The sequence below is a fragment of the Oncorhynchus gorbuscha genome, linkage group LG15, assembly GCF_021184085.1.
Source record: "Oncorhynchus gorbuscha isolate QuinsamMale2020 ecotype Even-year linkage group LG15, OgorEven_v1.0, whole genome shotgun sequence".
Lineage (NCBI taxonomy): Eukaryota > Metazoa > Chordata > Actinopteri > Salmoniformes > Salmonidae > Oncorhynchus > Oncorhynchus gorbuscha.
In genome coordinates, this window is record NC_060187.1 from 27,336,566 (window position 1) to 27,361,865 (window position 25,300).

The 25,300-nt window shown below is 43.9% G+C and overlaps 1 protein-coding gene across 3 annotated transcripts in view; it reads right to left on the bottom strand.

The window, feature by feature from the left end:
* Positions 1 to 25,300, bottom strand: part of LOC123996838 (E3 ubiquitin-protein ligase SH3RF1-like) — a 73,331-nt gene that overhangs the window by 38,799 nt on the left and 9,232 nt on the right. For 2 of the 3 annotated variants that reach the window (XM_046300600.1, XM_046300599.1), the window contains exon 3: positions 8,364 to 8,426. The exons of the other annotated variant lie outside the window; for it this stretch is intronic. In XM_046300600.1, the coding sequence (XP_046156556.1) occupies positions 8,364 to 8,426 (63 nt within the window). The remainder of the gene's footprint in view (positions 1 to 8,363; positions 8,427 to 25,300) is intronic. 3 annotated transcript variants of the gene reach the window in all.

Below are 25,300 nucleotides of genomic sequence, written 5' to 3' on the forward strand. Positions count from 1 at the left end.
CCTGAGGTGCTGACCTGTTGCACCCTCGACAACCACTGTGATTATTATTATTTGACCATGCTGGTCATTTATGAACATCTTGGCCATGTTCTGTTAATCTCCACCTGGCACAGCCAGAAGAGGACTAGCCACACCTCATAGCCTGGTTCCTCTCTAGGTTTCTTCCTAGGTTCGGGCCTTTCTAGGGAGTTTATACACCTGCATTGCTTGCTGTTTGGGGTTCTCGGCTGGGTTTCTGTACAGCACTTCGAGATATTAGCTGATGTAAGAAGTGCTTTTTAAATACATTTGATTTGAAAAGCAGGACTGATATGAACATTTGTACAATTGGACTGTACAATTCAGGTAGCCTCATTTTCATGACATGGCTGTTTGTTCAACAATGGTCCAAATGCAGTGCTCTAGACACGGCACTACACAACAGAACCAAAACTACACTCAGTGAATTGACTGTAATCTCCTCACAAGCCCATTGCTCTGCAGTCCAGGAGTGTTTTCCCCTACATACCCCTCTTCTGGCCTCACACAAGAGGGGCTGTCAGCAGATTTACATTTCCCTGTTTCACCCAGCTTAACAGAGGGAGAGAGAGAGACAGAGTAGAGAAAGAGAAATGGTGGGGGGTTGTAAAGGAGGGGGTTGTAGAGAGGGAGTGGGCTTCTGAATGGAAGTGTTGGTCTGTATTAATTAGATGGAAAAGGGAGGGAGGGAGAAGGGGGGTGGGTGTTTCCGGTTTGCAACCATGGAAACTATGCAGATGTGTCTGAACTGGACCAACATGCATGCCAAGCCAATATTCTACTCAGTTTAACACAGAAAACATGGTAATTAACTACAATGACCATAATCCATTGTCCATTGTGTTTCTTTTACACCTGCTACGTAAAAGAGAAGAATGCATATTCGAGAGAGATAGAGGTATTTCTACCTGAAAATACCTAGTCTAAGTGATTGATAGTTGGTATTCAGGAGTCAAAGTATGCCTTATTTACTCTGAAGAACTAATAACATTTTGTTTTTGTCAGACAGCAGCAGCTCTAGAGATGATAATGGCCCGGAATTAAAGTCATCAAATAAAGTAAATGTAATACAAAAAACTGAAATGTTGTATTAAATGTGAATAAATTATGGTTAATAAGTGATAAGCAGTAATAGCCAGTCACTACCATCATGGGACTTTTGTTTTATTCTGTGTTGTTACAGCATTCAACTCACATAATGCAAAGTGCATTTCATGTTAAAGAAAATAATTACTAATCGCTCAGCACTACTGGGTTCTCAATGTACCAGCCTCTGCCAGTGCCTGCTTGTTTATAAAAGAGAGTATCCTCCATCCAACCCCACACAAATGGTACAATCCAGCTTGTCTGCTCCTGTGCCAGTGTTTTTATGGCTTTTCCCCTCATTCAGAGAGCAAGGCAGACAGAACAGACTGCATTAAGGGACATCTTCCCTTCTTGCCACAGATCAGCCTCTCCACTTGCACAGATAAAGCCTTGTCTCCTCTCACCAATGTGTTGTGTTGAGGTGATGTGGCCGGGCCCAGATCACATCCCTTCCCAGCAATGAGATGGAGATCGAAAATAGAAACACAACATTAAAATGTTGATCCTATGTTTCATGTGTTGAAATAAATTATCCCAGGAATGTCCTTTATGCACAAAAATGTATTTCTCTCAAATCTTGTGCACAAATTTGTTTACATCCCTGTTAGTGAGCATTTCTCCTTTGTCAAGATAATTTACCCACCTGACAGGTCTGGCATATTAAGAAGCTGATTTAACAGCATGATAATTACGAAGGTGCACCTTGTGCTTAGGACAATAAAAGGCCACTAAATTGTATAGTTTTGTCACAACACAATGCCACAAATGTCTCAAGTGTTGAGGGAGCATGCAATAGGCATGCTGACCACAGGAATGTCCACCAGAGCTGTTGCCAGAGAATGTAATACTCATTTCTCTACCATAAGCCAGCTCCAACGTAAATTTAGAGAATTTGGCGGTACGTCCAACCGGCCTCACAACCTCAGGCCTCACAACCGCAGAGCACGTGTAATCACGCCAGCCCAGGGCCTCCACATCCTGCTTCTTCACCAGCGGGATCGTCTGAGAGCAGCCATTCGGACAGCAGATGAAACAGTATTTCTGTCTGTAAGGCATGTGAAATCCATAGATTACCATTTACATTACATTTACATTTAAGTCATTTAGCAGACGCTCTTATCCAGAGCGACTTACAAATTGGTGCATTCACCTTATGACATCCAGTGGAACAGTCACTTTACAATAGTGCATCTAAATCTTAAAGGGGGGGGGTGAGAAGGATTACTTTATCCTATCCTAGGTATTCCTTAAAGAGGTGGGGTTTCAGGTGTCTCCGGAAGGTGGTGATTGACTCCGCTGTCCTGGCGTCGTGAGGGAGTTTGTTCCACCATTGGGGGGCCAGAGCAGCAAACAGTTTTGACTGGGCTGAGCGGGAACTGTACTTCCTCAGTGGTAGGGAGGCGAGCAGGCCAGAGGTGGATGAACGCAGTGCCCTTGTTTGGGTGTAGGGCCTGATCAGAGCCTGGAGGTACTGAGGTGCCGTTCCCCTCACAGCTCCGTAGGCAAGCACCATGGTCTTGTAGCGGATGCGAGCTTCAACTGGAAGCCAGTGGAGAGAGCGGAGGAGCGGGGTGACGTGAGAGAACTTGGGAAGGTTTAACACCAGACGGGCTGCGGCGTTCTGGATGAGTTGTAGGGGTTTAATGGCACAGGCAGGGAGCCCAGCCAACAGCAAGTTGCAGTAATCCAGACGGGAGATGACAAGTGCCTGGATTAGGACCTGCGCCGCTTCCTGTGTGAGGCAGGGTCGTACTCTGCGGATGTTGTAGAGCATGAACCTACAGGAACGGGCCACCGCCTTGATGTTAGTTGAGAACGACAGGGTGTTGTCCAGGATCACGCCAAGGTTCTTAGCGCTCTGGGAGGAGGACACAATGGAGTTGTCAACCGTGATGGCGAGATCATGGAACGGGCAGTCCTTCCCCGGGAGGAAGAGCAGCTCCATCTTGCCGAGGTTCAGCTTGAGGTGGTGATCCGTCATCCACACTGATATGTCTGCCAGACATGCAGAGATGCGATTCGCCACCTGGTCATCAGAAGGGGGAAAGGAGAAGATTAATTGTGCGTTGTCTGCATAGCAATGATAGGATAGACCATGTGAGGTTATGACAGAGCCAAGTGACTTGGTGTATAGCGAGAATAGGAAAGGGCCTAGAACAGAGCCCTGGGGGACACCAGTGGTGAGAGCGCGTGGTGAGGAGACAGATTCTCGCCACGCCACCTGGTAGGAGCGACCTGTCCGGTAGGACGCAATCCAAGCGTGGGCCGCGCCGGAGATGCCCAACTCGGAGAGGGTGGAGAGGAGGATCTGATGGTTCACAGTATCGAAGGCAGCCGATAGGTCTAGAAGGATGAGAGCAGAGGAGAGAGAGTTAGCTTTAGCGGTGCGGAGCGCCTCCGTGATACAGAGAAGAGCAGTCTCAGTTGAATGACTAGTCTTGAAACCTGACTGATTTGGATCAAGAAGGTCAATCTGAGAGAGATATAGCGGGAGAGCTGGCCAAGGACGGCACGTTCAAGAGTTTTGGAGAGAAAAGAAAGAAGGGATACTGGTCTGTAGTTGTTGATATCGGAGGGATCGAGTGTAGGTTTTTTCAGAAGGGGTGCAACTCTCGCTCTCTTGAAGACGGAAGGGACGTAGCCAGCGGACAGGGATGAGTTGATGAGCGAGGTGAGGTAAGGGAGAAGGTCTCCGGAAATGGTCTGGAGAAGAGAGGAGGGGATAGGCTCAAGCGGGCAGGTTGTTGGGCGGCCGGCCGTCACAAGACGCGAGATTTCATCTGGAGAGAGAGGGGAGAAAGAGGTCAGAGCACAGGGTAGGGCAGTGTGAGCAGAACCAGCGGTGTCATTTGACTTAGCAAACGAGGATCGGATGTCGTCGACCTTCTTTTTCAAAATGGTTGACGAAGTCATCTGCAGAGAGGGAGGAGGGGGGAGGGGGAGGAGGATTCAGGAGGGAGGAGAAGGTGGCAAAGAGCTTCCTAGGGTTAGAGGCAGAAGCTTGGAATTTAGAGTGGTAGAAAGTGGCTTTAGCAGCAGAGACAAAAGAGGAAAATGTAGAGAGAGGGAGCGAAAGGATGCCAGGTCCGCAGGGAGGCGAGTTTTCCTCCATTTCCGCTCGGCTGCCCGGAGCCCTGTTCTGTGAGCTCGCAATGAGTCGTCGGGCCACGGAGCGGGAGGAGAGGACCGAGCCGGCCTTGAGGATAGGGGACATAGAGAGTCAAAGGATGCAGAAAGGGAGGAGACGAGGGTTGAGGAGGCAGAATCAGGAGATAGGTTGGAGAAGGTTTGAGCAGGTTTGAGCAGAGGGAAGAGATGATAGGATGGAAGAGGAGAGAGTAGCGGGGGAGAGAGCGCGAAGGTTGGGACGGCACGATACCATCCGAGTAGGGGCAGTGTGGGAAGTGTTGGATGAGAGCGAGAGGGAAAAGGATACAAGGTAGTGGTTGGAGACTTGGAGGGGAGTTGCAATGAGGTTAGTGGAAGAACAGCATCTAGTAAAGATGAGGTCGAGCGTATTGCCTGCCTTGTGAGTAGGGGGGGAAGGTGAGAGGGTGAGGTCAAAAGAGGAGAGGAGTGGAAAGAAGGAGGCAGAGAGGAATGAGTCAAAGGTAGACGTGGGGAGGTTAAAGTCGCCCAGAACTGTGAGAGGTGAGCCGTCCTCAGGAAAGGAGCTTATCAAGGCATCAAGCTCATTGATGAACTCTCCGAGGGAACCTGGAGGGCGATAAATGATAAGGATGTTAAGCTTGAAAGGGCTGGTAACTGTGACAGCATGGAATTCAAAGGAGGCGATAGACAGATGGGTAAGGGGAGAAAGAGAGAATGACCACTTGGGAGAGATGAGGATCCCGGTGCCACCACCCCGCTGACCAGAAGCTCTCGGGGTGTGCGAGAACACGTGGGCGGACGAAGAGAGAGCAGTAGGAGTGGCAGTTTTATCTGTGGTGATCCATGTTTCCGTCAGTGCCAAGAAGTCGAGGGACTGGAGGGAGGCATAGGCTGAGATGAACTCTGCCTTGTTGGCCGCAGATCGGCAGTTCCAGAGGCTACCGGAGACCTGGAACTCCACGTGGCCGCGGCCACGCCGACACCCTTACCGTGTTATTCATTTCAATTGACTGACTTATATGAACTGTAACTCCGTAAAATTGTTGAAATTGTTGCATGTTCCATTTATATTTTTGTTCAGTATAGATACTAAGGCTTTAATTATAGCTCTCTCCTTCCCTCCCTAGCACACAAACAGCTGCTCTGAAAGAAACCGTTTAAATGGAAGTCATCATTCAGAGGCATAACTCAGTATCAGACAGACAGAGCACGTCTAATGAGAATCTGACTACAGGCCACAACTAATCACTTCTGTCCTGGTTATAGATTTAAGCACATGATTAGACAGTACACATCACAGACCCACAGTGTGTGCTCTATGACTGAACAATACAAGTACACACATGTCCACATAATGCATGAGAAGCTGACTACACAACACACTATTATGATCCACAATGCACACCTACATAAGAATCTCAGCCGCTCTCTAATTTGTGCGCGCACAATAACAATAGTAACAGGCTGTGTGTTAGGCAATATTGCATGGCATCAGATGGTGTGTATAATCCTACCTTCATCAGAGATAATGCAATTAGACAGAAGTGGAGTGCTAAGGGGATTTGGCTGTAATAGTGTTTACTTAAGTTCCACAGCATAGGATCATAACAGAATTACAGCACTGTTCGCTCTACAGCACCGCCAAATGTCAACAACCAGCGAGCAAACAGATAACACAAATACACAACGCACACAGACACACAGCGAGGCAGACAGGGTAAGCTCAGGTCACATCCTGTGGACTAGACTAACCCTAACCATATCCTAGCCACCAGTGACAACAGCAGCACTCGAACACACACAAATAAACCATTTTAACTGAGAAATCATAGGTTATGAACCTGCCATCTGGCATGATTTATATGTACAGTAATAGATTATGAAGAGAATGTCTGCTGCTCATCCACACAGCTACTCTACCCAGTAAGAGCAAGCCTACTGTTTGGAGCTGTCATAGATGGTCATTGGAGTCTATAGGCAGGCCTTGGCCAAGAAATTCCCAGTCTGGAAGATTGAGGATGACAGTAGGGTGGTTCTTCTTCCAGACAGCATGTCTTCATTTCCAGCCAGGCCTCCAGTCTCTCCCCCCTGGGCTAGGGCTCCCATATGAAGACCCCTAGAGACAGGCAGGCGGCTGACCGTACAGCCACTGGGGGGGGGGGGGTCTGCATCTGCCTTTCTCTTCCCCCCCAACCCAGAGACATCACAGACATTCCTGGAGAGGGAACATTCTGTCTTCATCAACATGTCAGTGTGTACTGCTCAGACTCCCCTAGTGTTGAGAAAGCACATTGTGGAAGTGACACATTGTGGAAGTGTGGAATTCGAGGGGAAGGAGCCATCTTGTTTTCATTAGAGCGCCATTACTTTAAATTGGTTCCTAATGGTCTCGTTTATGACCACTTGGAGACAGCAGCCTTCCCTGTTCCCTCCCTGCACATACAATCCTGGGGGCTTCGGACTGTGTGCATGTCATATGCAGGGACAGGACTATGGACAGTCAAGGAAAGAATTAACTAGTTTGAAGAGAGGAGGTGGTATGATGTATAGATTGATTTGAACCAGACTCAGTCAAGACACATGGAGACAGAGGAAATGAGGATCAGGAGAGAGGTTGAGTGACATGTTACAGGGTGATTTTCACCCAGAAATATACTTACTACTCCTGCCTGAGTCCTCTAAAGGTTATCGGAGTCCTGTAAAAAGTTGTTGGCTCAGGAGTTCAGACTGAGCCAAATCTACATCAAACTGGTCTGTTCATTGAGCTAGAGAGAGCAGCTACCTAGTGTCACTGCTCCTCCTCCTGCCCACCTGCCACCATGGAACCAACACTGAGACAAAGGCTAACTTCCAACTACTGGTTTCTAAGGCAACCCGTCTCTGCATGCCTTTTTTGGGACTGTTTATGGGTCTATTGACAATGTACTGAATCTTGTGAGTCATTCAAAGTCAGCGGGGCAGTGCTGAAGTCAGAGTGGTAAAAGCAACATTATAAACTGAGTGTTTAAACCCTGAATGCTGATTGGCTGACAGCTGTGGTATATCATACATTGTACAAAGGGTATGACAAAACATACATTTTTACTGCTCTAATTACATTGGTAACCAGTTTATACTAGCAATAAGGCATCAGGGGTTTGTGGTATATGGCCAATATACCATGGCTAAGGACTGTATCTAGCCACTCCGCGTTGAGAGAACTGCCCTTAGCCGTGGTATATTGGCCATATACCACACCCCTCCGTGCCTTATTGCTCAAGTAACACACAATATCGGAGTGAACAGATGCACGTTTTTTAACGTGAGGAGTTTTCAAATAAACATTTAGCTTCCTTTGTGTTCCTGTTGGAAGTCTTCAAGCCTTCACACATACAGTGAGAGAGATGAGGCAGACAGACAGGCAGACGTGTGGAGGCCAGACGGAGCTTTGGCTCACACATTAACTTTTCACTAGTCCTCTCAGGCAATTATACTACTGGCTCTGTGAATCATTGGCACTGTAGATCTTCCTGTTCCTCCTCCTATCCCTACATCAGGTCACTATAGGGCTTCCTCATCCAGACTAATACACATACCAAGAGGCATTGCTTCCCCTCCTCTGAGTGCCAGATATAAACATACACCTCAGGAGTAAGCACTCGTTGACGCCAACGAATTCTCCCTTTACGGCCTGGCCACTGGCCCTGGGCTGCAGTGTGGGGGCTCTTGGGAATTGCAGTCACTGGCTATGATCAAAGTGGCCTCCCCTGGAGTCTGGACACAGAGGGCCCATGAGGGAGCCATGTGTAGGGCTAAACCAGGAACTAGGCTAAATTCAGAAAAATTCACTTTAAGAGAGGGAAAAATCTATAAAAACATTCAACACATGGAAGTACAACTAAGACATTGCTGAGGCAGGAGCTATTAGTAAGCTACAGATTAGTCATAAAAAGACACCAGTTTGCCAGGAAAGGGTTTGGGTTTATGAAAGACTTATGGCAACAGAGCACTCAGCCATACGGTTTTCATAAAGCTGTGAGTGGCTGGGAGTTTGTGTGTGTAACGAAGGTGCCATTTTACGTGAGCATGTGTGTGCAATGCATGTGTGCAGACTCACTGTGAGTATGCGTGTGCATGTGTGTGCGTGCGTGTGTGCATCTAGCCTTTACCTGGCTGATTGGCCCCGTTCCAGCGTTGAAGGCTGGTTCTGGGTGGCCCGGGATCACACAGACCTGAAAGCACAGAACTCTCCATCTCTGTGCCATTTCATACACTGACTAAGCTTTAAGACTGTCTCTCACACAGGAAAGAGCCCACTCACATTACACTGAGGAGAGAGAAGAAGCATGACCAAAAGACAGATGGACTAGAGGAAGATGGAGAGAGACGAGGAATAGAGGGAGCGAGAGACGAGAGAGAAGAACACAGTGAGATAGGAGTGTCAATGTGATGCTGTTTGATGGGACTGACAGAACCTCCGCGCCAACATGAGCCAGAAAGACACAGAAACATGTAGAAACAGGGAGGCCCAGCAGACCCTTCCAGCCAGGACTAATCTAATGCAGCAGTAACAGCTGGGAAAGCTAGGACAAACAACCAGAAATCTGTTCCCTTCACATCCCTGCCTGCAGTGGTGCAAGAGAGAGCGTGAAAGAGTGAGGGTACAATACAGGTTATTTCACTAATCCACCACAGATATCTTTCACCGGGCCAGTTTGGCCACGCAGAGACCGTGCAGTCACTAAAAGCAATGGATTTAAAACAACTCCTCCGCTGTCATTTCTCTCTCCTCCCACTCTCCTCTTCTCCCAGTCCATCTTGCTCTGGCTGAGGGGGAGGCATGTTAAATGGGATGAGTCGTGCTGCTCCAGACTGAAGGAGGAAAGGCTGGGGTCATGAGTGTTTGGTGATGGGCAGAGAGAGATGAAGAGCGGTGCAGGCTATGAGTCCAGCCCTGAGAAGCTCAACCTCCATACATCCATGTTTTCCACTCCTCTCTCGCCAGTTCACTTCTCCCTCTCCACAGGGCTCTTTTATGCTCAGCCTCCCTCTTTTGCCCTCTCCCACAGAGGTCAGCCTATTGGTCCCCCACTTTGTAACCACAGAGGTCAGAGGGATGTCAGTGGGTGTTTAATATCATGTTTTCCATCCAAGAGTTTACTGCCTATTCAGATACAAGAGAGAAAATAGGAATTTCCCAATCTAGAATGAGCGGAGAGAGGCTTTAGCATAAAGAGACACTAGGATGAATACCGGGGGATTACTACAAATGTCACAGTTATCCGTCTATCGAGTGCGGCTTGGTATGAGCTGAATACTAAGCGCCTCTTCAGATCTCTCCACTCCCCTCCACTGCCGGCTCTTAGAAGGGAGCGATATATTGGCAGGCTTTTGTTCTAGTCAGCCAGCCAGCCAGTCATTCAGACTGAGGCAGAGCCAGCTGTTCCTGTCCTGCTGGGTCAGACTGGACTGATTTAGCCCTGTGTGGGGTAGTGGCACTAAGAGGGTTAATGGTTTAAAGATTGGATCACTTGCCAGGCAGACAGGAGCTCCCCAGATCCTGAATTCACAGTATTTAGACTAGAGACACACCAACATAGTTAAAATTCACTCCAGGCAATTTCTCTTCCTTTTTCCAATTACAGGGCTGTCAGTTGCCACTGATGGGCCATGACCAATGAACATAGTTTGGACTTTAGGTCATGGGTTGGCCCTGGTGGTTTCAGACCAGTGGCCTTTAAGCCGGAGTTTGACCTCTTGGGTCTCAGACAAGTGGGCATCAGACTTTGGGGGCAGAAAGGAAACAGTGGGCAGCTGAACGGTTGTTTGCATTGGCTGGTATGTGGACACCTCTACAGTGGACAAACAAAGCCAGCATATTGACGCAGTCGTAAAAAAGGGTCAGTTCACAAATGCTGCATCTGTTCCCCCTCTCAAAGACCATCACAGCCATGTCCATCATTCACCATTCTGTGAGAAAGTGTGTGTGTGTGTCCTTCCATGCAATTCAGTATGGGAGTGTGTGTGTCTTGTTTGCAATGTTCTCCCCCAAACACCCACAGCTCAGACCTAACGTCTAACTGCTAGCTTTTCTTCTCCACTGATGAATGCTGGCAGAGAGCTGGAGTCACGGAGCCAGAGACAACTGAAAGGCTGTTCAGGAGCTCAGCATAGACAGACCGCTTTACTTTACACTTGTTTTCCTCCAGAGTCGATTGGCTTTGGCAGACCTGTCCACCAGCTTATGCAGCCCCCTTACTAGACCTGGCCCCAGTCTGTCCAGTCTACCAAGACTGAGTCTCCTGAAGTCATGTCTTAAATCTTGAAGTACGGGAAACAACAAACTTGTTTTTGTGGGTAAATATGTGTAGAGGGCTGGGTTGGTCCAGGCTGGCCTGAGCCTCTGTAGAGCAGCCAGCCCTCCCATTATCAGCTTATCAGACTGAAGGCGTCAGGCCAGAAAAACAACAGCCAGGCAGGGAGGGAAGGGATCCTGTTCTGTTGAGGCCCACACCACAACACTCCCTGGTTGCTGATCAGCTCCCCGCTAATGACATTATGGTCTGGCTGGCGCTGAGAAGGGACTAGGAGGGGCTGTGTGTTTCTGGCTCCAGAATTCATGAGGCAGTGAGACACAGTAGGAGCTAATGAGGTATCCACCCTGCCATTACCAGCAGCCCAGAGCCCAGCTCACATACATACCACACACAATATCAATACACCTGGACTGTGACACCTGGCTGAGATTTAACACTGCACTGATTGCATGGTTACACAAGTAGAGACATGAGTCTCCCTGCATATGTGTGGGTCAGGGTTCCTGTTACCCAGTAATGGTTTGCTTTTGACCAATAAATACAATTGCTGTCGGCCAATTGTTCTGGAGAAAAAGAAGAAAAAGTCACATTTCAAAATAATGTTTTTTAGCCTATTAATTTATGCTAATACCAGTCGATGTAATTCCATTTGAATTAGTGATGCAGCAATATGACATTTTGGCCAATACCGATATTTTTTGTGCCCCAAAAAAAACAGATAACCGATATTACAATTTTTGCGGCCTTTTAATCATTCTAGTACAGTTAAAATAGTTAACACACAGACAGACGCAGCGGTCTAAGGCAATCAGTGCAGTGTTAACAATCAAAACCTATTTCACTTGCTGTGCTGTTTCGTTGTTCAGTTGTTTCTTTCCCAACCAGGATTTCGTCAAGAAGTGATGTTTCAGCTCTGTCTGTCTATGACTTTCCCCAGTGCGAAATTCTGGTCAACCCACTTTGCTGTCAGACTAAGCATGCGCATGGGGCTGATATCTCTGGTCCAAATTTCAGTCGTGAAGCTAATCACAGTGACGCTATTACTGTGTAACTGTGGTAGGGAAACATCTGAACATTTGAAAGTGCGCTAACGTTGGTGTGTACCAGTGCTCATCCAGACGCAAAAGCCAACATCACCCATGACAGAGAACGGTTGATAGTCAAAGGCAATTAATTCCATTATCTTGGCTTTAATGGATTTCACCTTTGAGTTGTCTTGCTGACATTTTCTTCCACACAGCAGACATTGTGGGCTAGGTTAGGAATGCTGTGTTGCACAAAATTTTACAGGGCGTCATTACTTCATGCACCCATGTTATATAGGTATGCACGTCAGCGTTCACATCAGTTTTGCACATCAGCATTAACCTCTTGGTGACAGGGGGCAGTATTGAGTAGCTTGGATAAATAAGATGCCCAGAGTAAACAGCCTGCTACTCTGTCCCAGATGCTAATATATGCATATTAATAGTAGTATTGGATAGAAAACACTCTGAAGTTTCTAAAACGGTTTGAATGTTGTCTGAGTATAACAAAACTTATATGGCAGGCAAAAACCTGAGACAAATCCAACTAGGAAGTGGGAAATCTGAGGTTTGTAGTTTAATTTTAATGATTGCCTATCCAATATGCTGTGTCTATGGGGCCAGATTGCACTTCAAGGCTTCCAGCAGATGTCAACAGTCTTTGGAAAGTTGTTTGAGGCTTCTATTGTGGCAGGGTGTCAAATAAGACCTGTTTCAACAAGTGGACTAGGCTGAGGCCAATCAGTTGTTTACTGCGCGGTCACGCCATTCCTTCTTTTTCCTCTGTAATGAATACGCTTTTGTCCGGTTGGAATATTATTGAAAATTTATTATAAAAGGACCCTAAGGATTGAATGTAAATTGTTTGACATGTTTCTACAAACTGCAATGGAACTCTTGACTTTTCGTCTGGATTTTGCGCTCGCGCACTGTGCCTTTGGAATAGTGAACTAAACCTGCGAACAAAATGGAGGTATTTGGACATGAATATGGACGTAATCAAACAAAACAAACATTTCTTGTGGAAGTGGGAGTCCTTTGAGTGCATTCCGACAAAGATCAGCAAAGGTAAGTGAAGATTTATAATGCTATTTAAGACTTTTGTTGACTCCACAATTTGGCTGGTAACTATGGCTTGCTTGTGGCTGAACCCATTTTCAGATTGAATATTGTGCTTTTGCAGTAAAGCTTCTTTTTTTTTAAAAATCTGACACAGCGTTTGCATTAAGAACAAATTTCTTTAATTCTATGTAAAACATGTATCTTTCAAAGTTCATGATGAGTATTTCTGTTATTTGTTGTGGCTCTCTGCAAGTTCTCCGGATGTTTTGGAGGTATTTCTGAACATGGTGCCAATGTAAACTAAGGTTTTTGGATATAAATATGAACTTGATTGAATAAAACATACATGCATTGTGTACCATTGAGTCCTGGGAGTGTCATCTGATGAAGATCGTCAAAGGTTAGTGAATCATTTTATCTATATTTCTGCTTTTTGTGACACCGCTCTTTGGTTGGAAAATGGCTGAATGCTTTCTGTGACTAGTTGCTGACCTAACATAATGATATGTTCTGCTTTCACCATCTTTAAAATGGTGTAAAATAGTTGTATGGTGGAGGATTTTTAATTATGAGTTTTCTGTTGTTTTGAATTTGGCGTCTTGCAATTTCACTGGCTGTTAGCGAGGTGGGACGCTAGCGTCCCGAACGATCCCAGGGAGGTTAAACTAGACATCAGGCAGATGTCGGCCAAATCGAATATCTTCACAGATATATCGTGTATAGCTAATTTGAATAGTCATGCTTATCGGTCTATAGGTTAATTAGCATAATTAAATTGGCACGTGTACAGTATATTCGTTATGCATCTTATTTATCAAACAGAAAATGCATAGGCAGCAGAACGCAGGCTTTATCGGCGCATCACACACCACTTTGCAATAAGCAGAAGGCAGTATTGCATTAAAAAACAATAGTTTGAAAAGTCAAAGTTTCTCTTTACATATGAGACAGGTCTTACCTTCCTTCCAAGTATCCTAGACAAATCAGGCCATGTGCAAAGGCAATCAGTTTAAATAAAACTTTATTTAGATTTCCAGTAGCCAAAGGCACAATCCTATTCATATTAGCAACACATGCTAGTTGTTGTATATTACATCTTCTCTAGTTCAGCATTTCTAATGGATACTTTCATCTCAGTCACATGAAACCGCTCACATGTGCAGTGTGCAACGTAATGTGAAGAAATAATTGTTTATCAACATTTTAAGCAAAAATATTTTGATTTGTCATTGCTTTTTAAAATGTTTAAGTAGCCTAGGCCTACCGGTTGTATGAATTTGGGATTCATCATCCCACAACTGTCCCAGAGTATGTTTGGAATAGGCTATTTCTTTTTGACAAGCTGACCAATAGAATAGGTCAACTTTCTAGTATGGGGGATAGTAGATTGATTTTGTTGTACGTTATGCATATTGTTTGCTGAAGAAAAGTAAATGTGGACTGTTTAGTCTATTGGCCCTGTCCGGGGATATCGTCGGACGGGCCACAGTGTCTCCAGTATTTATGCTGCAGTAGTTTGTGTCAGGGGGCTAGGGTCAGTATGTTATATCTGGAGTATTTCTCCTGTCTTATCCGATGTCCTGTGTGAATTTATCTTTCTCCTCGGAGGAGGAGGACCTGAGCCCTAGGACCACCTGGCCTGATGACTCCTTGCTGTCCCCCTGGCCGTGCTGCTGCTCCAGTTTCAACTGTTCTGCCAGCGGCTATGGAACCCTGACTTGTTCACTGGACGTGCTACCTGTACCAAATCTGCTGTTTTCAACTCTCTAGAGACAGCAGGAGCGGAAGAGATACTCTCAATGATCGGTAATGAAAAGCCAACTGACACCCTCGACAACCACTGTGATTATTATTATTATTTGACCCTGCTGGTCATCTATGAACATTTGAACATCTTGGCCATGTTCTGTTATAATCTCCACCCGGCACAGCCAGAAGAGGACTGACCACCCCTCATAGCCTGGTTCCTCTATAGGTTTCTTCCTAGGTTTTGGCCTTTCTAGGAGTTTTTCCTAGCCACATTGCTCCTACTACTTGCATTGCTAACTGTTTGGGGTTTTAGGCTAGGTTTCTGTACAGCACTTTGAGATATCAGCTGATGTAAGAAGGGCTTTATAAATACATTTGATTAATTGACTTCAAAAAGTGTGCATCAGAATTCAGTAAGGTCATGCAATATATTTGCATTGACTTGCATGTTCTGTTAAAATGAATTACCATCATCTAAATGTGATTCTTAGCACCGTAGGTGGACGCCATAATCAGGTTACACACCCAATGCATATGGCTCTGGGAAATTTCTCAATTTCTCAAAATGTCTGGTAAATGAAAATGCTGCAATAATTTACCAGACATCCATATGCACTGGGTGCGTAACGTATTTAGGCTTCCACCCACGGTGCTCAAAATCACACTTAGATTATTGTAATTCATTTAAACAATAGCAATTGACCTGTAAAGTTGTAATAAAAGTAAGTAGAACGATGTTCTTAAACAACATAACAGGTTTTATTGAAAAGCAAAACATTGCCTGTTGAGTCTTCATCCCCACTATAAATCATAACTGAATATAATTTAACAAAGAAAAGATTGCAGAGAAGAACAAGTCACCTACAGAGTAATAAAACAATTTCAAAATATATTTGTATAATATAATTTGCGAACAACCTGTACTATAGGCTATTTGTATGAACATGTATTAATAAATAACAAAAACACAGCTGTTTTCAAATACAATCTAGGCCTCTAACTGAAACTAGGCCTAATAATTTTTTAAATGGCTGTCTACGAACACCAGGGCCAGCCTGTCATGGCTAGAAGGGATCCAAATGTTGTCAAATTAACGTCAGATTTTACTTTCGTAGCAGGTTAGGAGAACAAGGTTAAGGTTAGGAAAAGGGTTAGCTAAAATGCAAATAAATTCAACCTTTTACATTAATTTGACAAAAGCTGGATCCCTTCTAGCCATGACCAGGCAGGCCTGCCCGACTCTCCATTCCTTCTGCGATTCAGCACCACAGCAGTGGAAAGAGGACACACTAGGCAGCCACAAAAATGAAGAGAAAAAACAACTGTAAAACTGCTGTTTGACAATCAAATTCGATATATAAATAAACAAAATTCGTTAAGGCTGGATCATTGAAAGCTTATTTTACAAAGCTTCTGTGAAACGAGACCCGCACCATGCATGTACTGTATGAAAGCACAAAGCTCAAATTCTCCTTTTACAGTTCTACTGGATGATGTTAAATGGTATGTTTATTGTAATTTGAACTATAGTGGGGTCGTGACTCGTGTCATGTGTGATATACAGTGAATCAAAAATGTATTTAGTCAGCCACAAATTGTGTAAGTTCTCCCACTTAAAAAGATGAGAGGCCTGTAATTTTCATCATAGGTACACTTCAACTATTGACAGACAAAATTAGAAAATAAATCCAGAAAAATCACATTATAGGATTTTTATTAATTTATTTGCAAATGGTGGAAAATAAGTATTTGGTCACCTACAAACAAGCAAGATGTCTGGCTCTCACAGACCTGTAACTTCTTCTTTAAGAGGCTCCTCTGTCCTCCACTCGTTACCTGTATTAATGGCACCTGTTTGAACTTGTTATCAGTATAAAAGACCTGTCCACAACCTCAAACAGTCACACTCCAAACTCCACTATGGCCAAGACCAAAGAGCTGTCAAAGGACACCAGAAACAAAACTGTAGACCTGCACCAGGCTGGGAAGACTGGATCTGCAATAGGTAAGCAGCTTGGTTTGAATAAATCAACTGTGGGAGCAATTATTAGGAAATGGAAGACATACAAGACCACTGATAATCTCCCTCGATCTGGGGCTCCATGCAAGATCTCACCCCGTGTGGTCAAAATGATCACAAGAACGGTGAGCAAAAATCCCAGAACCACACAGGGGGACCTAGTGAATGACCTGCAGAGAGCTGGGACCAAAGTAAAAAAGCCTACCATCAGTAACACACTATGCCGCCAGGGACTCAAATCCTGCAGTGCCAGACGTGTTCCCCTGCTTAAGCTAGTACATGTCCAGGCCCATCTGAAGTTTGCTAGAGAGCATTTGGATGATCCAGAAGAAGATTGGGAGAATGCCATATGGTCAGATGAAACCAAAATATAACTTTTTGGTAAAAACTCACTGTCGTGTTTGGAGGACAAAGAATGCTGAGTTGCATCCAAAGAACACCATACCTACTGTGAAGCATGGGAGTGGAAACATCATGCTTTGGGGCTGTTTTTCTGCAAAGGGACCGTGTAAAGGAAAGAATGAATGGGGCAATGTATCGTGAGATTTTGAGTGAAAACCTCCTTCCATCAGCAAGGGCATTGAAGATGAAACGTGGCTGGGTCTTTCAGCATGACAATGATCCCAAACACACCGCCCGGGCAACGAAGTTGTGGCTTCGTAAGAGGCATTTCAAGGTCCTGGAGTCGCCCAGCAACAGCCCCAAAATATCACTGCGCTAGAGGAGATCTGCATGGAGGAATTGGCCAAAATACCAGCAACAGTGTGTGAAAACCTTGTGAAGACTTGTGAAAACATTTGACATCTGTTATATACCCTTTGTTGGCAATGACAAAGTATTGAGATATAAGTATTTGGTCAATAACAACAAAAAAATTCCACCATCATTTGCAAATAAATTCATTAAAAATCCTACAATGTGAATTTCTGGATTTTTTTCTCATTTTGTCTGTCATTGTTGAAGTGTACCAATGAAAATTACAGGCCTCTCATCTTTTTAAGTGGGAGAACTTGCACAATTGGTGGCTGACTAAATACTTTTCTGCCCCACTGTACGTGGCTTATTGATAACGGTTTCCTACTGTAGGCAGATGGCTGCCTAGTGATTTCAACATTGTAACTCTCCGATGTGAATAGTTAGTAACAATTTTCCATTTCCAAGTCCCACTGAATAAGCGAGACTGAAATGCACCAATTGCGCATAACACAGATCATTACTCTAATGTATATCAATCGTTCCAAATCTTTATACTATACATGGCAAGCATATGTTGAGGACCGGGCTTGACGAACACAATTAATTAGCCTCTAATTGAATTGCTTTTACGGTGTACCCGTCGTGCCTGTTCAATGTGAGCCGCTGCTGTTCGGAAGTCATAACTTCCCAACTCTTGGAGCAGCTTCTGATGCGCAACAGCCTTCTTTGTCCTCAGGAAGGAGCGATCTTGAGGCTGTCTTAACTCTGTTTTAGAAAGAATCCCATCTCGACAGGCACACTGGAAACAGGAATAAACACAATCTTTGCCAATTTTGCCCAGCCTGGGTACAGTTAGCTGAAGACCCTTATGAGTAAAATAAATTGAAACACACACAATACTGATTTCCAAGCAGCTTGGGGATTTATTGGCATATGAAGTATATTTGACTTTGAAGTTAGAGCACATTTCCTGGTATGTCCATCAATGAATAAAAAACATTTTGCAATGGATTTTTATTTTTGGACAATTTGGCCGGTAATTTTTTATTTTATTTTAAAAATCGGCCAAAAGCTGGCATTTACCGGCTAACGGAAAACCTGTCAAGGGTGTATACCAGTCTGAGTCACCAAAACAAACACATGGGATAAGTCTGAGTCACCAAAACAAGACACAGAACACTAAACATATCTCGTTAGTCCACCTGGGAGAATCGCGTGTGTGACATATTACTCAGGTGTGCCTAGGTTGATTCTCTCCGCCACCCTGACCAGAGTCAGAAAGAGTCGGCGTGTGTGTAAGAGAGCGAGAGCACGCGTGTGTGTGTGTGTGTGTGTGTGTGTGTGTGTGTGTGTGTGTGTGTGTGTGTGTGTGTGTGTGTGTGTGTGTGTGTGTGAGGCAGAGAAACCAACAACTACTAGAGCCCCCTCTCATTCCTCAACAGCTCTCCTCTTCTATTCAAGCCAACTTCAATAATTAATCACACACTGTCAGGAGAGGCCCCAAGCATGGAAAGTAAGTGAGAACACTGGAGCTCTCTTTCACTGACTCCCTCATACCGAGTACAGACACACACACTTCATCTCTGTGGCTCTGTGGGAAACAGATGCGATATCAAATAATCATAGGACTGTCGACTGTAGTGGTATGTGCTGAGCAGCTGAGATATTGGAGTAGAACCAGTAGGAGCTGATCAAATGATTCAACTATTGGCTGATAAAGAGCAACAGAGAGATCATCTGGTTTCCTCTCACAGGGTTCCCAATGCGATTCCTTATCTCCATCCTCAGAGTACTGGGACACTGACTGGATGTGGCATCAACAACTATCACACAGGCCAAGGGTCAAAGCTCCACTGGGACCAGGATCAGACTGTTCCTATCAAGTCTAAACATACTACTGTGTGTTTGGTTTTACTATCCATGTGGGGACCAGAAGTCCTCACAAGGATAGTTTAAAAAAAGACCTTTTGCCAGTCCCCACAAGTAAAAAGGCTACTTAAAGCTTAGGTGTTCGGGTTACAATTCAGGTTAGAATTAGAGCCCAATCAATCTTTTTTGGGGTCCAATAGCAATTCTTTTGAGGACAAAACTTACCAATACATCTGATGTATTGTTTTAGTGGGGAAATGAAAGTCATAATTGTCATAAATTGCCATCCAAAATAGCAATTGCACAATACCTATGCTTCAAAGGTAGATTTCACATTGTGACAATGACATGAGAAGTGTTCAGATAAGCATGTGATTCCATTTTTACATTCTATTTATTGAATATTGGTGGAATTATCAGCCATTACCGATATAGCGGTAAACTGTTCACTGAATCAGTGAACCGATAAATATCGGTTGGGATCTTGTTAGAATTAGGGTTAGTGAAAATAGAATATTGAATGGGAATCCTTTTTTTGGTCCCCACAAGGATAGAAATACAAACCTGTGTGTGAGACATGGTGCGGAGAAGAGACAGGTCAGAGGTTAAGAGAGTATTCTTGTATATGACATGTTTCCCTTCTACAGCGTCAACTTGAAACTCAGCGCTCCCACCAGATCTGACGGAAGAGCGAGCAAAAGGGGAGTGGGTAGAAGAAGTGTGGCTGTCTTCCTGCCTATCGATCCTTTTCAGAGGATGGACCATGCATCTGTATCAAAATCCTCAGAGGTGGGCGCGCACACACACACACACCTCTTCCACTATGGAAGTAATGGACCAGAGGTCAAACTGAAAACTTAACTCCCACCAAACCATGAATCAGCCCTGGGGATATGTAATGGACACTTAACATGCCAGCCAGCCAATGAGCCATGGTCAACCAATCACAGGCCACCAATCACAACACAGGGTCAGAGGTCAAGCAGGATCGGGATTATGATCAACCCAAGGCTGAATAACCAGATGCCCTCTGTGGTGTGTGCTTGAGACACTTACTTCGTGAGTTTGTTAGTATCTAAATCAGGAAGTCTCTGTGGTTGGACCACACACACACACATAGCTACTCTACAGAGCTGGTTGTTGGAAGAGAGTGCTTTGTTGGTCATCACAGGTGTGAGTGTCTCAACGCTTGGGCTATAACGGTCTTGGAATTTGAGTTACCAGTAATTGGCCAGGCCAATGTACACGGTTACGAACATAACCATTTTGGAGGGGGGTGGGGGTCAAAAGCGGGGAGGTAACAATTCACTATTAGGCCATTCAAATAAAGACATGCCTACCTTGTCGCTTTTCTGCATATATTTTTTTTTCATACAGATCCTGTTTCTACACACAAAACCATTCAAACAATGTCCGATGGGGAAAGGGGGTGGGGGAAAAACTGGGCGGTAACAATTAATTCATTAATTCATTGGCTATTATTTATAAAAATGCATCAACAAATGTAGAAATGCCTGGTTGGAGAGGTTCTGTCACATTTTTGTACATTTCTACATTGTAGAATAATAGTTAAGACATCAAAACTATGAAATAACATACAGAATCATGATTTTTCTAATACTGTGAGGAATTAACATTTGAACGGATGTAAAAAATAAAATATTTATTTTACTTACTGTGTGAGGTGAAGAAAATAAAAACAGAACCCAGCTGGGCACTTTACAACATTTGACATTTGTGAGAACTAGGCCAGGTACTTTATGCATGCTCAGGTGCGCACACTCCAACATTAACAGGACAGAGAAACCAGACATGTTCATTGCTCACATGGAGCACCTACACGGTATGAAATAGACCAAAACTTGTTTCTCACAAGTGTAGCAGGTTTTGAACTCTGCAAACATTTCCACTCCGAGAATGAGAAGGGTAAATTACTGTAATTAATACATGCATTAACAGAAATGTATATAACCAAATGAAAGGGATTAAGTGTAAAGTGCCTGTTTTACAAACAGTAGGCTACCACATGGGCAGGGTAGCCTAGTGGTTAGAGTGTTGGACTAGTAACCGGAAGGTTGCACGTTCAAACCCCCGAGCTGAAAAGGTACAAATCTGTCGTTCTGCCCCTGAACAGGCTGTTAACCCACTGTTCCTAGGCAGTCATTGAAAATAAGAATTTGTTCTTAACTGACTTGCCTAGTTAAATAAAGGTAAAAAATAAAAATTAAAATTCATACAAGTGCATTGTGGGCCGAAACTGTATAGCCTAGGCTACTATTCTACTTTGTGGAAATAGGAAGGCGGCAATTTTTTGGTTCTCGCCCTAGGGCGGCATATCGGTTAGCACCGGGCCTGATAAGCATTGATTATTCTATAAGATTTTTAAAAATTCTGTATCAAATTATACCATGCCAGGTTGGAGGATTGGCGCATTGTCCATTTGACACAGTATTAGAAAAATATAGGCCTCAGAGCCAGAACAACCTTGTCGACTGCTGTTGAATAATTAATTATGTCAGACACATCCAACATGTTTTAAATGAATATCGATTTACTTACTAGCAAGCAATGAAAATGTGCACTTTATAAAAGGAAGTCCACACAACATTTTTATTACTGAAGTGCTATGGCCTATCGCTCTCTACATCCCCACACATCTAGCGATTAGCTGCTCGAGAATCAAAGGAATGTTAAAGGGGATGTAGAAATTTTAATAGAAAGACTAAGTTAGAAAAATAGCTTGTAAACACTCCCGCTATCAGGTAAAGTTTATCTACATGAAAATAAAGTTAATAAAAATACATTATAAAATAAATGTAGGCCTATTTCAACGGTTGACATTTATCTTATTTTCATCCCGTCTTCATCCAACTGTCAGTTACACGGTTATTTAACTAATGTTGCATCCCTAGTCAGGAGGGGGGTTGAGGTTGGCAAAAGCTGAGTATAGGCCACCCAGAGTCTAGTCTTACACAGAATCAACATTCACACCACACCTTCACAGACAACAGAACACACACACTGAGTTGTGACAGATTAGTCTATAAATTCCACAAGGTTGTTGTTGTAATGCAAATAAATATAAGTTTCACGCCTTACATTACATTCGATTATACCATGGCAGTGTTGAAAACTCGATTCTGATTGGCTAGAAGGACATGCTAGAGTGCATTATTCTCCTGTAATGAGCGGTTCAATTCATGGCTATGAAGTTCATTCTTACATGTTCTATGTTTGAGCTCCTTTTGAAAGCAAAAGTAGAATTGAAATCATTGGCATTGTTGAATTCGATTTTCATAATAGCAAGCTACTGTATGAGGACTGGTGGTTTGGTTAGCTAAGTTAGCAATTATGTTTGGTTACCAAGGCAACTACAGTAGCTTTCTAGTAAACTTGATAGAAATGTGTTCATCCATGAAAGTAGCTATCAGCAAATATAGCCTTGGTATAAGGTATAATTAACTCAGGGCTCTATGCATTCTCTGGAAAATAGTGCAACTCCATGGAAGGTAAGTGCCACACCGCTAACGACGTTGAACACACCTACCAAGTCATGCATTATTTTCCATAGAACACAAAGCCCCTCGTTGATTATCCCTTACATACCTGATGAAAGTAAAGATGGCTGCCTCGCCCCCTCATGAACATGAGAGTCAGTCTGTCAGGACAGGAGGCAGAAGGTGCAGGTGACTCTGCCCTTAGGGCAACAGCTGCTAAGGCGCCTGCCTGGTTGCCTGTGTCTGCCTGGTTGCCTACCTCTCTGCCTGATTAATTCCGGATGATTCCCTTCTGCTGGATGCCTTTGATTCCTGCCTTCCTGATTCCTTTCTGCCTGCCGGGCTTATCGACACACCGCTAAAGCCTTAATGTACAGCCACCTCATATCAGAGCAAAACCCAAAGTTCAAACAGCTTGTAAAGTTCACAACAAAGACGCAGAACACACAGACAGGAACAACACAAAAGCAGTGTGGACGAGACCAGACAGGCCCAGTGTTTAGAAGGAATACAGAAACCTGCGACTCCCTGTGGCATTCCATACACACACACACACACACACCCTCAGATGTCTGAACACACACAGCTTTTCAGGTCTGTCTGAACACACACAGCTTCTAAGGTTTGTCTGGGGAGGCAGATAAAAAGATCAGACACACATTAACACCAACACACCGTTCTTTCTGCAGAGATAGACTAATGGAGAAAAAAACAGATTTAATTCGCCTTACGTGTCTGAGGTGAAAACATTCTCAATATCCCTAACCAACACACCCTCCTCACCAAGGGACCGATACTGCCTTATAAAGGAGGTAGTAACCATAGCTACACCTTAATCTTATGATTAAGTCTTTTGATCCACTCCCCTGGAATTATGTCAACCCCAGAGCGGGACATAGTCATTCCCATAGCATAACCAGCATGGGCAACACGTACACCCACACATCATGCCGTGACAACGAGCATACACACACACACAGCCAAAGTCTAGGCTAAGTGTTTGCTCGTGCCAGAATGTGAGCAGTGCCGTCTCACTAGACTGGTATTGATTGGCCAATCTCATTAACCTTTTCAGGCTACAGCCAGAAGGAAAGGGAGATGGGCACAGGCTCCAGCTAGATATGAGACCGAGAGATCAGATGGAGAGGGAGAAGCAGAGAGGAATAAAGGGAGAGGCAGAAGAAGCCACTTAGCAGAAAGGATGGGCCCCTTAGAGACATGAAAGAAGAGATGGTGAGGGTTTCACAAAGACAGACATTAGGTGGATGATAATAATACACTTAGCTCCCAGCTCCCTCTGGACTTCTATGGGAAACTCACAGGAGAGAAGAGAGTTAGAGTCGGGATAGGGTAAGGCAATGTGTGAAAGAACGAGAAGGGGGTAAATCCATTTCAATTAAATCACTTTTTGACAGCATTCCTTGTGATTTGAACAAAACCGTCATTACATACTTGCCCATGGAAGGTGATCAGAAAATTACTTTTTGGACCTGAATGCCAAAACATTCAGGAGATAGAGCTGCTCAAAGTTGACCCATTTTGCATATCATACCATGAGACAACCACCATCATCATCATTGTAAAAAACTAACTTTTGAGTTTGATATCATTTAAAAGCTAGATTATTTTATTTAAAAACTGCCATTTTTAAATCTAATATCAATGATTTAAAAATGCGTAAACTCCTTTTTTCATATTCACATATGATTGAGAGGGGTTTGGTTAAATGCAGAAGACATATTTCTGTTGAATGCATTCAGTTGTGCAACTGATTAGGTATCCCCATTCCCTGTTGTAGTTTAGGCTTAAGTATAATTTAAAACTGATATTCCCATTCAAGTCAACATTTTCTGGATGTGTCGACCTCTAACCATCTTTACGGTACAATTTGAAAGTTGATGTTTCTATTTTATTCCCATTTTACTACATTTATCAGCCAAAACATGCTCTTGAGTACAGGGTGGGTTGCATGTTGTCTCTTAAACGATGGTGGGCACAATAAAAACACTTCAGATTATGTAAAATAGGGTCTAAGCTACAACATACAGTACCAGTCAAAGTTTTAGAACACCTACTCATTCAAGGGTTTTTCTTTATTTTGACTATTTTCTACATTGTAGAATAATAGTTTAGACATCAAAACTATGAAATAACACAACACATATAGTAAACAAAAGTGTTAAACAAATCTAAATATATTTAATTTGCGATTCTTCAAATAGCCACCATTTGCCTTGACAGCTCTGCACACTCTTGGCATTCTCTCAACCAAGCTTCATGAGGTAGTCAACTGGAATGCATTTCAATTAATAGCCTTGTTAAGTGAATTTGTGGAATTTCTTTCCTTCTTAATACATTTGAGCCAATTAGTTGTGTTCTGTTAATTTCTTATGGCTGCAGGGGCAGTATTGAGTAGCTTGGATGAAAGGTGCCCATATCAAACGGCCTGCTCCTCAGTCATAGTTGCTAATATTTGCATATTATTAGTAGTATTGGATAGAAAACACTGAAGTTTCTAAAACTGTTTGACTTATGTCTGAGTATAACAGAACTCATATAGCAGGCAAAAACCTGAGAAATTCCATTTCCTGTTGTTTTTCTTTATCTGGAGGTGGCAGATTTTCAACCAAGGTCTCATTGAAATTACAGCGAGATATGGATGAGTTCACTTCCTACGCCTTCCACTAGATGTCAGCAGTCAATAGAACTTTGTCTGATGACTAATGTGAAGGGGGGTCGATTGACACAGGAAACAGTCACCACAGCCATGAGTGGACCATGCTTTCACCAGGTGCGTTCACAGGGGAAGGCCTTGCGTTCCACCGCTCATCTGAAGTCATTCTAATTCTCCGGTTGGAACGTTATTCAAGA